The sequence below is a fragment of the Pongo abelii genome, chromosome 6, assembly GCF_028885655.2.
Source record: "Pongo abelii isolate AG06213 chromosome 6, NHGRI_mPonAbe1-v2.0_pri, whole genome shotgun sequence".
NCBI classification, from domain to species: domain Eukaryota; kingdom Metazoa; phylum Chordata; class Mammalia; order Primates; family Hominidae; genus Pongo; species Pongo abelii.
In genome coordinates this window covers 94,793,545-94,808,033 of record NC_071991.2, presented here as the reverse complement: position 1 = coordinate 94,808,033, position 14,489 = coordinate 94,793,545, and the positions used below count along the sequence as shown (strand labels likewise).

Genomic DNA, 14,489 nt, shown 5'->3' with positions numbered 1-14,489 from the left:
TTTCTTGTGTTTTAATTCATTGGAAATATTTGTCATTATTTTAAACACAAACTAGAGTATTTAGTTAGTATTTTTCTTCAACTCCAAATTACCCTCTGAAATCAGTGCATTGTATTTATTCCCTTTGACATTCAACTGCTAGAAGTCACCCCGTAAATAAAAACTACATAATTCTGGTGGCAATGTATAGAATAAATAATACAGGCGAATAAAGATATATTAGTACGACAAGGTAACTAAGTAGTTTTCATCAATAAATAAGAGTTATTATGAGTCTCCATGAAGCTGTTTAATAAATATCTGATGAGGACCATGATGAATGATTTGTCCATAGACCATTTAACTGTGATATAAATGTTTGATCTTTGCTGCTCACATACTTACTATTCAAACAAAATTAATTATTCCTCAATGGCAGTAAAACAAACTCCTCCTGCAGCCCTGCTGTATAAATATCAAAACCGGGTGTAAAAATAAAACAAATGTTTCAATGACAATTGATTTGGAAAGGGCTACTAAATGTTGGGAAAGGCATTCCTTTGTACTTAACACTTAACATGGGACCTGAGTAAGGGAGGGTTTTGAAAGGTCCCCACTGGCCAAACTAAAATGTCAGAAAACACAGAAACATTCCCAAATATCAGGTGAAGTTGATTGTTTAGACAAAGCAACAAGTATTTTAAAATACAGCATCCCCACATACACAAATATTTTTGCAATCATGTCTACCCAGTTAACATTGAAAATATCTGGAACTCTTCTGAGAGTTCCTACAAAGAAAACATTTTGCCAGGGGTATCAGTAGTGGCTACCCATTGGAAGCAGAAGCAAAGGTATTTATGTAATCATCAGTGGTCTATGAGTAAAGGAGTGCTTTCCTTTGATGATTGTCACAAAATTTTCTGTTTGGAAATGCTTTAAGTAAAACAACATTTGCTATCGAAATTTTTCACTGTCCTGTTTGAATATGAACAAATACAGTGAGTGCCTGTTGGAACATTAATTTCACTTTGCTGGTGTGGTTGTGCTGTGATCAGATTGCTACAGAATTTGGAAGTGAATTTTAAGATTTGAATAGATTTTTTTTGAGACAAAGAGTATTCACTGTTGCCTAATTCTTGGGACAACCATCTTGCCTCCCAACAGAGACCAAGAGAACAAGATCACTAATTAGAAAAAAAATCTGATTACTTTTTTCTATAAAGTGCTAGCCAAAGCCTTGGAGAGATGCCACAGGGCCATGATAGAGGTCTGAATGGTAGCTGGAGAGGAGGAGTGCATAGTATATTACAAACAGCGACACCCAGGGCTCTGTAAGCTTCATATGAATGATGAGTAAATTCTTACATCTACAGTTTCCACCACCCCCACCCTGCCCTCAACATCCCCACCGAAAGAAAACCCAGATTTCCCAGTAGAGACAAGTTATTGCTTCTCTTTTCCCTATAGCTAAGAATAAGTCAATTCATAGGCTGGTAGACAAATACCTGATAATCCCCTGGAGCAGTTCAGCCTAACCCACTGCTTCTTCCCAGCTACTGAAGAGCAACTGAAATAGAATTTACTTTATGAAGGTCCCTCAGGATTGAGAACAGTGTGTAATAAAGCCACTCTCCCATCAACAATACTTGTGCTCTGTGGGCTATGAAGACGAGGATCGAGCTCATTATAAATTTAAAGAGCGTCTTGTTTTAAAATTGACATGGGAAAGTAGTAAAGACCTCTAAAATACGAACCTCAAATTGCTTGCACGTTTGCTTTCCATGTGAAGCCAGGATTCATACCTCAAACTTTTCCCTGGACTTTATCCAAGCTTTTTCTGGTACAAAATGCTCAGGAGATAAGACTTTCATGAAAGGTCTTCAATTCTATAGCCTTATTCTTTAGAAGATGACTTGGAAGAGACCTCCAAGTCAAAGATTTTTCCCTTGAGAAAGGGTATTGACAGCATTGTTTTTTTCTGACACAGGACACAAGATTTTATTTCTATGAATCTCTATTCTGGCCTTGGATAAATTAGGAAAACTCAAAGAAACAATCAGCTTTGTCTGAGAAAGAAAATAATTTGTAAAAATTATTTTGTAATTGTATACAATTTGTAAAAAATATTCTCTCATCATATAAACACACTGAATCTTAAAAGATGACTATGTTCTTTTAAAGTGATGTCCATGTTCATTGGTTACTAAGGGAAAGGATTTTTTTGTATATTTGTTTCCAATGGCAACATACCTATATTAGTCTGCTCATGCTGCCAGAACAAGACTGCAGATTTGCTGATTTAAACAAAAATAATTTATCTTCTCACATTTCTGGAGGCTAGGAAGTTCAAGACCAAGGTGCTAGCCAATTGGGTCCTTGGTGAGGGCTCTCTTCCTCACTTGCAAATGGCCACTTTCTTGCTATGTCCTTACATGGTAGAAAAACAGAATTCTCTCTTTCTTCCTCTCGTTATAAGGCCACCGATCCTATCAGATTAAGGCCCACTCTCATGACCTCATTTAACATTAATTACCACTTACAATCCCTATATCTAAATATAGTCACAATGGGAGTTGGGGCTTCAACATATGGATTTGGTGGGAGACACAATTCACTCCAGAGCAATACCTCGAATAGAAACCTTAGTTATCAAAGATCTACCCAGATCTCACTTCTAAAGTGTTTCTGGGCACTTAAGTATAGTAGTTCCTCCTTAATTGCTGTTTTGCTTTCTGCCATTTCAGTTACCTGTGGTCAACCGTCATCCAAAAATATTAAATAAAAAATTCCAGAAGTAAACAATTCATAAGTTTCAAACTGTACACTCCGTTCTATTTTGCCTCAAATGTGACTCATTCCTTTGTCCAGCATTGTATATGCAACCCGCCCATTTAGTCACTTAGTAGCCTTCTAGGTGATCAGGTCAACGGTCATAGTTTTGCAGTGCTGATACTCAAGTATCCTTTATTTTACTTAACAATGGCCCCAAGGCACAAAAATAGTGATGCTGGCATATTGTTATCATTATTCTATTTTATTGTTGTTGTTAATCTCTTATTGTGCCTAATGTATAAATTAAACTTTATCATCAGAATGTATGGAGATGATACAGTAAGGGAGCTCAAATGAAGGAGCTGATGTGAGGAAATCATAACTTAGTTGAAATGTGAATGAGTAGCTGCCAACTAGGTAAGGAAGAAAGTAAAATTTTTTGAAGGCAGAAGGCATGGCTGTGGTAAAGAGACTATAATGAGAACATAGAAAATATGAGGCAAAGGAAGAAAATCATTGTGGCTGGAACAGAGAGCATGAGAGCCTGGAGAGAAATGTGGAGGTATATGAAGTCACATATAAGGTTAGAAATATAGGTAGGGGGTAACAGATGGTTATGTTTTGTCATTGTCCTAAGATCAAAGGAAATCATTGAAGGTTTTTAATTTATGTGTAGAGAGGGGTGTGTGTGTGTGTGTGGTGTTCTATAGATGAGGAATGATATAATCATATTTTTGAAAACATTCTCTTTTGCAGGGAAAAATAGTGGATACAGATATTTCACTCTGAAGGCCATTCATGTTAAAAAATGATACTCTCTTGGACAAAGGAGACAATGATGGAGTGAAATGGTCCTATGTGAAAGGTATGTAGAAGATAAAATTGACAGGACTTGGTGATAAATGAAATGTGAAGAGTGAAGAAGAAGGCTATATCTAGGATTATGCCAGGCTTTTGGATTTTAAACTGGGCAAATAATAGTACCAATCATGCAAAAGAGAGCTTAAAAGGTGAAACATACCCTCCCATCCCCCCTTTACAGGATTCATGAAGAAAATCAGGGTAAAAGATAATCAATAAGGGAAGAGATGAGTTTCTGGTGCCGAGGGGCTGAGGGAAATTGGAGTAGCCCACAGGTAAATACTAATTAGTGTACTCTTAAGGGGATCATATCAGTCTTGCATGTTCTGATATATAGCAAAAAGTTGTTCTTAGAGAGTCCTAGGACACCTGAGGTTCCTGAGATCCTTTCAGGGGTCCAGGAGATCAAAACTATTTTCACAGTAATGTTAAGACATCATTTGTTCTTTACACCATGAAACTTTCAGATGGCACATGATATGTGATATCCTGAAAGACTGATGGCAAAAACAAATACAAGACACCCAGCTGTCTTCATTTAAGGTGCCATTAAAGAAAATTTTTTTAAATGCCAAATTTGTAAAAAGTTGACGATGCCACTGGTTTTACTATTTTTCATTAAAATATATTTATTAATAGCCAATGGCTTTATTGCTATTTTAAATGAATTAATAAATGTTTTGAATTTTCTGTTTTAATTTCTAATATAGAAAAACATGGATTCATATAATCCACACAGATAATTTGGGCTTCCCAATAATGTCGAAGAGTATAAAGGTATCTTCAGTCCAAGAAGTTTGTGAACTGATCTAAATACTCAATGTGATTTCTAAGGGGTATCAATCACAAGAGAGCTTTTAAATTGCCAGGGACCTGTTGGAGTTTACTTCATAAAAATACTAATACTGCATGTTCTTACTTAAAGTGGCAGCGAAATGATGAGAACACATGAACACATAGAGGGGAACAATAGACACTGGGGCCCATCAGAGGGTGGTGGATAGGAGAAGGGAGAGGATCAGGAAAAATAACTAATGGGTACTAAGTTTAATGCCTGGGTGACAAAATAATCTTTACAACAAAACCCCATGACACAGGTTTACCTACACGACAAACCTGCACATTCATGCCTGAATTTAAAACTTAAAGAAAATACAATAAATTTAACAAACACTATTATTTGTCTCTGAAAAGCAGGAAACTAATATATAGAACCAACTGTTATTCAGAATATGAAGTTATAATCAGGGAAAAACATAAGAAAATCAGTACTTCATTCAAGCACTGTGCAGGACTTCCAATCTTATTATATATTTGTGATGTCTTAAAATTCCATATGCCAAAACGCTGTTAAAATTATATACACAGAATATTTGTGGGCTGATGACATTTAGGTATATATCCCCTCCTGAGAAATACAGTGTGAAGGAAGTCTGAAAAGGCCCATCCCAGAGCACCCTGGCACCCATTTGTCAGACAATGAGCAACATTCATTCTTTACTTTGAGTGATACATTGATTGTAACATAGAAGGTTGGAAGCAAAGTGACTAGAACAAATTTGTAGTTCAGCTTTTGAACAAGTAAAAGGAACAAATAAAAGGAGAGCAGTATTCAAACGTTGGCTGGCAGGTGTGAATATCCTAATATTAAGGCAGTGTCATCTTTTGCTTTACTGGTTTGTGTTAAAGTTCTGAATTTTCTATCTTGTTATAGGCCTTGGTCTGTTTTATTCACTTCTGTATCCCCAGCTACTAGAAAAGTGTTTGTCTGACATATAATAGCTGCTCAGAAAATATTTATTCAATGAATGCTATGGAGAAAGGAGCAAACAACCCTCTTTGTGTTCTCAACATGCTGGATGGAATTGCCGATGCCCAAGGCTTTTGCTATCCCTGTTTACTTGTGACTTTCCTTGACTTTCTGGAGAAGAATGAACTTAGATGTGCTATGAACAAGGATGCCAAGCACCTGCATCTCAATATAAGCAGAAGTAAACCTGTGATCTTTCTCCTCAAATTAATGCCTCTCTTACATATACGTCATCTACCCAATAATTTTAAAATATTTTAGACTTTTCTCTCTCCATATCCCATTTCCTAGTATAACCAATTTGTCATTATATACTGTACATTCCCCCTTTTGATATTGTTCACATCCTTCCCCACCTTGTTTTTCTCACTGCTTACTGCCTTAATCACACTCTTTATTTCTTACTGGCCTGTGTTGTATTTTGTGTTGAATAGTCTTTTATTCCTCACCTCATCATACTTCTCTGAAAGCTTTTTATTCATTGAAATTACATTTTAAAATGTCTTGTGACCCAAGGTTTTAAGAGAAAAATACACACATACAGTGGACACATGCACGTATGTATACACATATATAGTGTATAGAGATACAATTATTAGTAGTCCACAAATGATAAACAGCATGAATATATGTTTAATATATTTTCAAAGATCTTTTTGTTTAGTGTCCCCAGGGTTTTTAAACCCAGGGCAATGAGCTACAGTAAAATTCAGGTAAAGTAGGAAAGAGCGGCAGTGTGGGAGGGCAGGGGTGTTGACATGCCTGGCTTCTGAGAAACACATGCATCTCAAGAAGGGACCTTTGGGAAACAATTCACCTGAGAGAAGAAGAGATGGAACTTGAGCCCCTTAAGCAATCTATGCCCAAAGCCCCTAAAAGAGTGTTTGTGTTTTCCCGGGTCTCATGGACACCAGTTTAGAGATCACTATTCTAGATCACAAATGAGGTAAGATCCCTCCCTTTGCTTAATTTTTCAGTGTTTCTCATGGCAACTGAATGGGCTACTCTTGGATCTTACTTGATCTGCCTCATATCAACTTAATTTTTCTCAACTTCTTTCATTTTTCTGTTTTTACCCCATACCCTACCCATATCAATCATGTACCTTGTCTTGAATTACCATACTGCTCCAGCATCCATGTCTTTACCCCCTTCCTCACTGGCCTAATTGCAACCATTTACTAAGAATGAAATAAAGATTGTTAACTCTACAGTGGAAAGCACCTCTTTGTAGGTGTTAAATAAATGATGGTAATTATGATTTTCTAATACAGTTAGTATATGATAAAACACGAGTTTAGAAATTCCCCTCCAACTTTCTAGAGAGTAAGTGACATAATCATTGTCTTTATTCTTTGTTTTGGAAACACTGAAAACCCAGAATAGGTTCAGCTGGACTGGACTAAGAGAAAACCAGAAAACTGTCCCAGTTAATGATACGAATAAAAAATAATAATTAATTATCTGTTACAACCAGTACAAGTAAATACATGTGTGGTCCCCCAGATCCCCACCCACTTGTGTACACACTGCATAATCTTCTCCCCTTGGGTGTGGATGAAACTTTTGAATACAATGATAACTACTCTTGTGATTAGGTTATATTATACAACAAAGATGAAGAGATTTTGCATATGTAATTAAAGTCCCTAATCAGTTGACTATAAGTGAATTAAAACGGAAATTAACCTACGCAGGACTGACCTAATTAGGTGAGCTCTTTAAAAGAGAGTCTGGAGGTCAAAAGCTCAAAGCAGGAGAGATGCTATCCTGTTGGCAGGAGTAAACTGCCCTATTGTAGAGAGGGTTATGTGTCAGAGAAAGTTAGGCAGTCTCTAGAAGAATTATACTGCAGCCTTAAAACCACAAGAAACTGAATTCTGTCAAAACTAGTGAACTTTAAATGCAACATGGAGTTTTAGATGAGACCTGAGGTGTGGTAGGCACCTTGATCAGGACCTTTTGAGACCCTAGCAAGGAGCCTGCTTGAGTTATGGCTGGACTGCTGACCTACAGAAAATATGAGATAATAAATGTGTGTTGTTGTTAGCCTCTAAGGTTTTGGTAATTTGTTATGCCACAATAGAAAATAAACGCACAGTTGAATCCACCACCAAATTGTTGGTTTTGCATTATAGGCTTTACTATATATGTGAACCAAAACATTTGAAAGAATATTCATAAAACATTATCTCTTACGGTTTCCAGAATGTCAACTTTATTTCATCCACTTTAATAGAAGTATCGTCTCTTTATAGTCATATCTATATCTCTTTCATATACGTATTTTTTAAACTAAAAGCTATCCTTTAATAAAATATTTCCAAAATATTCCCAAAGCTCAGAAAACTTTTTAAATTTGAGTGATATAGGTTTGGCTCACAAATTGTGGTATCATTTTTTTAGAATTAATACCCTATAAACTCTATCCTCTGCTTAACAAAGACATTGGAATTATATAGCATGTTACTTGCATAATTAGCCAGCTCCTTTTTGGACAGAAAAGAAAAAAAGAAACCTACTTAATAGCTAGCAAGTGTCATAGTCATTCTATTTCTTGCCTCTCTCAATCTCTTTTTAAAAATACCCTAAAGATTGGTTTGGAACTGAAGAGGAGGGCAACATTTGGATTTCTTGGTGTGTGCATGCCAGTTGAAGGGTGAATGTGCAGGTGAGTGTGTGTGTGTGTGTGTGTGTGTGTGTGTATAGGTTTTATTCCAGAGAAAATTTATAAGAGTACCTAAACCAGCCAGGCATGGTGGCTCATGCCTGTAATACCAGCACTTTGGGAGGCTGAGGCGGGCAGATCACCTGAGGTCGGGAGTTTGAGACCAGCCTGACCAACATGGAGAAACTCTGTCTCTATTAAAAATACAAAATTAGCTGGGCTTGGTGGTGCATGCCTGTCATCCCAGCTTCTCAGGAGGCTGAGGCAGGAGAATCACTTGAACCCAGGAGGCGGAAGTTGTGGCGAGCTGAGATTGTGCCATTGCACTCCAGCTTGGACAAGAAGAGTGAAACTCCATCTCAAAAAAAAAAAAAAGAGTACCTAAACCACATATACATACACACACACAAAATCAGAAGGGAAACAGTTGGTTTATTATACCTAACTGGTGTAGAACAATGGAAAGACTAATACAATTTAAAAAGTCAATGAGTGGAACCAACCCAATCTACGCAGAGAAACACTATCACAGGAGTCATCTTTTATTTTAAAGGACAAAACAGATGATTCAATTTCCTTGGAACATAGTGTTTTACTCAAAAGGCTTCCAGATTCTTCAGTTATTTATTGTTGTCCAAAATATTAAGAATAGTCCAAAACATTTCCTTTTATTAGCAGGTCTAGATTGAGAGAGATTTACCTTGGCAGTACCATAGCATGGATAATATTCAGTTAGGTTTGTTCAGAGGAACTTCCCCATCATTCTGCTGTAGTGAAATATATGAAAGTCAATCCATGCCCTCTTAATGGTATATTTTACTCTAGGTGCTGGTACCTGATCTTATGTAGGTTATTTAGCTTTACAAATCTGTCCATATATACATAACTTTATATTATCAGGCCAATTTATAACATTATTATACCTTACTAAATTTATGCAATTCTATTGATTTTAAAGAATTTTAGGATCCAGTTGAAAAAAATAAGACCTGTATTCAAAGAAATGAAAACATTATGTAATATTGTTTAAGAGAACAGTGAAAATGTGTGACTTAACCATAGAGGAGACGACCAAGTTCACAGATTGAAAGGAACAATATAAAACAGGTTAAAAAATAGTTTTTATTGTAAATTCAGAAAAGCTGGGTAAGGGCCAGCATGTAGAAAAATGATTGTATGGACTGCTAAAAGACAGATCGAAACAGAATGCAGGCTGGGTACAAAGACAGCCAGAGAGGTAGGGATCAGCTATAGAGATTAGAGACATCTGTGATAAACTTCTATTAGACTCATTATTCTTCATTGAAGCCTCTGTCACTCACCAGAACAGGTTTACCATCAGTTGAGAGCTCATGTTATGTCTCTGGGGAGGAAAGGTAGGTAAAGGATACAGGATTGGAAGGTAAGGATCTAAGGTCCTAGCTTTTACTCCCCTAATGACTTTGTGATGCCGCACACATTTCCGATCTTTTTCTCTCTCTGTGGTTTTTTTAAATTTTCTTGATAACATTAGAATGTTTAGGCTCTTGCCATAAGTAAAAATGTTTTCTGTGGATGTGTGTATTTGCATATTTATCACAGTCAAAATAATCAGTCTCTGAAAATGCAAAAGATTGGGTAGGATTATGTAACACATTCTTAAAATATTAAAACCTGCACACATTAAAGCATCAAGTTAAATAGTTGTTAACCTGTCTCACGAATAATCGCCTGCTTAGATCCAGTCTGTGAGAGGAAAAGGAAGCAATAAATTTGACCTTCACTTACCGCATGTTTTAATTGCACAGTACTCCCAGCGGGTGTGAGGGTCAAGAGTATAGCACCATGGCCTCGGCTGGCCATCGGGATTGCGGCAATAATTATCATCAAAGCCCTTGTCGGGATATCTGCAAACCACACCAAGAAAAGTGTCACGTAAATCTGCCTGGAAACACCACCCACCCCTCAGCTCACAAAATAACTTTCCACTTAGGTTGCCTACACCTAGCTGGGGAAAGAGGACATTTTCTATGTTTTGCCTTACGAGCACTGCTGATCACTGACTATTGAATCTACTAATTTATATATCCCACTAAGGACGGAGTATCATCCCCTGGCTAATAAGTTAGGTCCATGTGGTACCTTTCCACTAGCTGAGGTTCCAAATCGAGTCTCTTTCTCTTAGAACCCAGTTAAGGGCAGATTACAAAAACATGACTTCATGTAGAACACTCATTAAGAAAACAGGTCCTCTTCTAGGGAAGGCTTAAAGTTCAAACTGAAAGTTCAGTGACAGCTCAGTTTTGGAAATAGAGCCCTTCGAGGTCATGCCCTCACCTTCACCAGATCATGAGACAAACTTCATCACACTACTTTCTCCACACCCCACCTCCCTTCAAATGAACAGAGTCCTGAATTGGTGACTTGATTTTAATTGCTACCATATCCCTTCTGCTCTCACTTAAACGACAAGACAAGCATTTATTTGGAAAATAAGCTGGAGTTTTAATTTCATTAAAAATAACAACAAACAAAAAAGAATAGAGAAAAAGAACAAAGAAAAAACACCTAACAGCAATTTCCAAAGAAAGGTGGGGGACGGAATTTCCTGTGTAATTATTTGTATTTTTATTCTTTATAATCAAAATAAATGAACTTCTTCCTTTTTTTCTTCACCTTAAAAGTTTCATGTAAAATACATGGGCAAAAGTAGACATGATTTTTTTTTTTTTTTTTTTTTTTTTTTTTTTTGGTGGGGATGGGTAATGATTTAAGCTCAAAACCTACTTCTGGGGATAAAAGATAGATTTAGTTGCCCGACTTCTCCAAATTGGCTTTTTATATGGGCAATTTCAAAACACACCAGGACAAAGCAACCTGAATGGTTTGCTCTACTTTTTACTCCCTATGAGCACTACTTATGTCATGCTTTTATGCGTGTGGCCTGGAGTACCTGAGTCTCTGAAGATGCTGCTCCAGAAGGAGATTTGCCTGCAATTAGTAACAATACCTCTAACCACAGCTAAGACTTTTCAAAGTGGTCATTACTGAATTGGCCCTGTGGTTTGCTTTGGTTTTGTTTTGTTTCTGCTCTAAAAGAGAAAGAAGCTTCTTTTAGTGCTTCCACTCTATACCCTGCTGATGATTTTGTGTTCAGTACCATGCTGATTTTAGAAACTCTGACCAGTTGACTATGTAGTCAGTGTTCTCATATACCTCATCATAAATCTTTTTTGCCCTTAGACTATTTCCTCCAAATATAATGGCCAGAAATTCTGTCAGAATAACTCCTGAACATTCTGGGAGTTCTAAATGTTATGTTCATGCCCTATTGGGAAAGTATAATATAAAGAGAATTTCCACAGCGGTGCGTCATAGAGTGAATAATAGTTTGTAAAAGAATCACTGAAAGCATGACTCATTAATATTTTACCTTTCAGGCAAGTATTTGTGCCGGTGTGGTGTCTGATGATCCCAGCGCTGACAAATCTTGCCTGATTCTGTATGATCCATGAGACCTCGATAACTCTCCCCATTGCAGGTCATGCATTCAACTAATAAAATTAAAGTATAGCATGTTAATTGTTTCTGACAGCAAAATCAAAAACATCACTGTTCCATTTAAAGAACAGCACCTGTTTAGTAAACAGATTTTTTAAAAATCCTACACATCATTCTAACTTTTTATTAGGGCCTAATGTCCACAAATAGTGACATAAACTACTCCCTATAGAACACATCATACAGTTTAAGTGGGATTTTTGTACTTAGTGTCACACAGATTTACTATAGGGCCATGATGCTGTCTATCTATTTTTTCAACAACTGGCTCAAAGGCATCTAGAAAATGGAAATAAAAGACAGATCCTTGGAAATTTTTCCTGTGTTGGTCTAAAATGCAAAGGTCTCAGTATCTATTTGTCAGCACAATAGTGTTTCTCTCTCAATTTGCCCTCCAAACACATACACAGGAAATACAAAGTTTAATTGAGTTTGTGTCATATTTCACGGTTAATGACATAATCAAGACCACATAGATTTAAGAGATTGGCTTCATATAGAAATCTGGTGCAATTCAAAGAATACAGATATTTTTAAAAAGTAAATCACAGCTCCTTTCTGTTAGCAAACATCCATGTTGAATAGGCTGGGCAGGTTTACATTCCTATCTGGCTTAGGATAGAAGATGACCTGCTATTGAACTCCATGTTCCCATTCTTTTTAAAATGTATAAGCTAATGTAATTAGGTAGGATCTTACTGATGATTTTGTGAGGTTAATTCCTTGTTCTCTTCTGGCTGGCCTCTTATGTCACACTGAAAACTGAATCACATCAATTGCTGAAAGTGAGACTTCTCAAACAGACAGGTTGATTTGTAGCACAGAAAGCATCCTGTGGAATAAATCATTGCTTGGCTTTCCTACGAATCAGGCAAACTTCCTTAAACACATCATTTGTATCTTGCAATTACTGATCATCTAACTTTAGCTGAAGTGGGAAGAGGCATCAATGTTTAGTTTTATCCAACGGAATCTAGCCTAATGCGTATTTGTAGTAATTTGGGATTATAGTATTAGAATCATCACTTTTGAATCCTTGATTCTTATAATCTAATAGGGACATTAACTATTAACTTCCTGAAACATGCAACAACTTGGCTTGATCCATCTACTTTCCTTCATTTATATTAACGTTAGCTAAGAGGCCAACTCAGCTTCCCTTCATTTGATACTGAGATTTTCCAGACTACACTCAATAAGCACCTGAACTGTAAATGAGTGGAGTCCATGAGCGTATCAATAAAGGTGCTCAGGTTGGCCAGGGTCATAGCAGTGCTCAACATAGGTGATGCAATGTTACATTTCAGCTTTCCATTTGAATGCTTAACAGGTTCATTTAGTTCTCTGTTTTTTTTTAAAGAACACAAATTTTGATACTGTCAAAGAAAATGATGCAGCATTTATCATTATTTGTTCCTTCGTGTTGGATGAAATGTACAATAGAGTACTAGGGTCACATATAAAAGATAAGTATTCATATATACAATTTCTACTCTTGTACTCAGGAGATTACATCTATTATGCCTCCTTCAGCAAATACAGCTTGTGATAGTATATTCCTTTCTAATGAGAGTGAATAGAGTTATTTTCTGGTAATCACTACATTGAGCAGTATTATAAGAATTTTTCCTTGACTTACACATTTTAATGGTTTTAAGAAAAAATAGCTACATGAATGAAACAGATGGTTCCATAAGATGACCACTTTCCATTATGAGTGTGGCAGATCAATCCTTGTTCAAATATGAATGTGCGTAAAAACCCCTTGAGATCCTGTTAAGAGGCAAGTTCTGAGTCAGTGGGTCTGGGCTGGGGCACTAATAACAAGCTCCCAGGGGTTGCTGCTGTTGCTGGTACTTGGACCTCACTTTGCTCTGCAACTTTCTAGATAACAGGGTCTATTATAAAAGTTCTGACCAGGCATGGTGGCTCACGCCTGTAATCCCAGCACTTTGGGAGGCCAAGATGGGAGGATCACAAGGTCAGGAGATCGAGACCATCCTGGCTAACACGGTGAAACCCCGTCTCTACTAAAAATATAAAAAAACTAATCGGGTGTGGTGGCGGGCGCCTGTAGTCCCAGCTACTCAGGAGGCTGAGGCAGGAGAATGGCGTGAACCTGGGAGATGGAGCTTGCAGTGAGCCGAGATGGTGCCACTGCACTCCAGCCTGGGCGACAGAGTGAGACTCTGTCTCAAAAAAAAAAAAAAGTTCTAAGTATTTGGCAGTAATAGTTTTATAGGAGAGACTAGATTTTACTAGGACCTTGAATAGATGAGAGTTGGATAAATTATAAAGGGACAAAATAACATAAAATCAGAAGCTTAAGTATGCTATGTTGATAGTAAAGTGAAGAGAGAGTTATGATTGCAGTTGTGGGCCTAAAAATAAATAAATAAAAGTTAGCAAGAATAATGTTACATTTTAGAAAGCAATGAAAGTTATTGTTGGGGTGGGAATTAAACATGCCATGATTGAATTGAGATACTTGAATATATTATAGTTACATATTATTTGATTGTTTATACCATACTTTTAACATAAAAGGTATAGGGCAGGTGCGGTGGCTCAAGCCTGTAATCCTAGCACTTTGGGAGGCCAAGGCAGGCAGATTGCCTGAGGTCAGGAGTTTGAGACCAGCTTGGGTATGGTGGTGCGTGCCTGTAGTCCCAGCTACTTGGGAGGCTGAGGCAGGAGAATTGCTTGAAACCAGGAGGTGGAGGCTGCACTGAGCCGAGATGGCGCCACTGCACCACTCCAGCCTGGGCGACAGAGCACGGCTCTGTCTAAAAGACAAAAACAAACAAACAAATATGAAAACATGAAAGGTATCATCTGATTCTTACAGTGAGGAAA

General features: G+C 37.1%; 1 protein-coding gene across 4 annotated transcripts in view; it reads right to left on the bottom strand.

Annotated features, from left to right (window-relative positions):
* Nucleotides 1–14,489, bottom strand: part of HGF (hepatocyte growth factor) — a 71,404-nt gene that overhangs the window by 34,837 nt on the left and 22,078 nt on the right. For 2 of the 4 annotated variants that reach the window (XM_009243077.3, XM_009243078.3), the window contains exons 6-8: nucleotides 11,506–11,626; nucleotides 9,861–9,979; nucleotides 9,198–9,456 (exon numbers count right to left, since the gene is read on the bottom strand). In XM_009243077.3, the coding sequence (XP_009241352.1) occupies nucleotides 9,449–9,456; nucleotides 9,861–9,979; nucleotides 11,506–11,626 (248 nt within the window). In that variant the 3' untranslated portion in view covers nucleotides 9,198–9,448. Of the gene's footprint in view, nucleotides 1–9,197; nucleotides 9,457–9,860; nucleotides 9,980–11,505; nucleotides 11,627–14,489 lie in introns of those variants that run through there. The other 2 variants (XM_009243076.4, XM_002818296.6) reach the window with 1 other exon arrangement.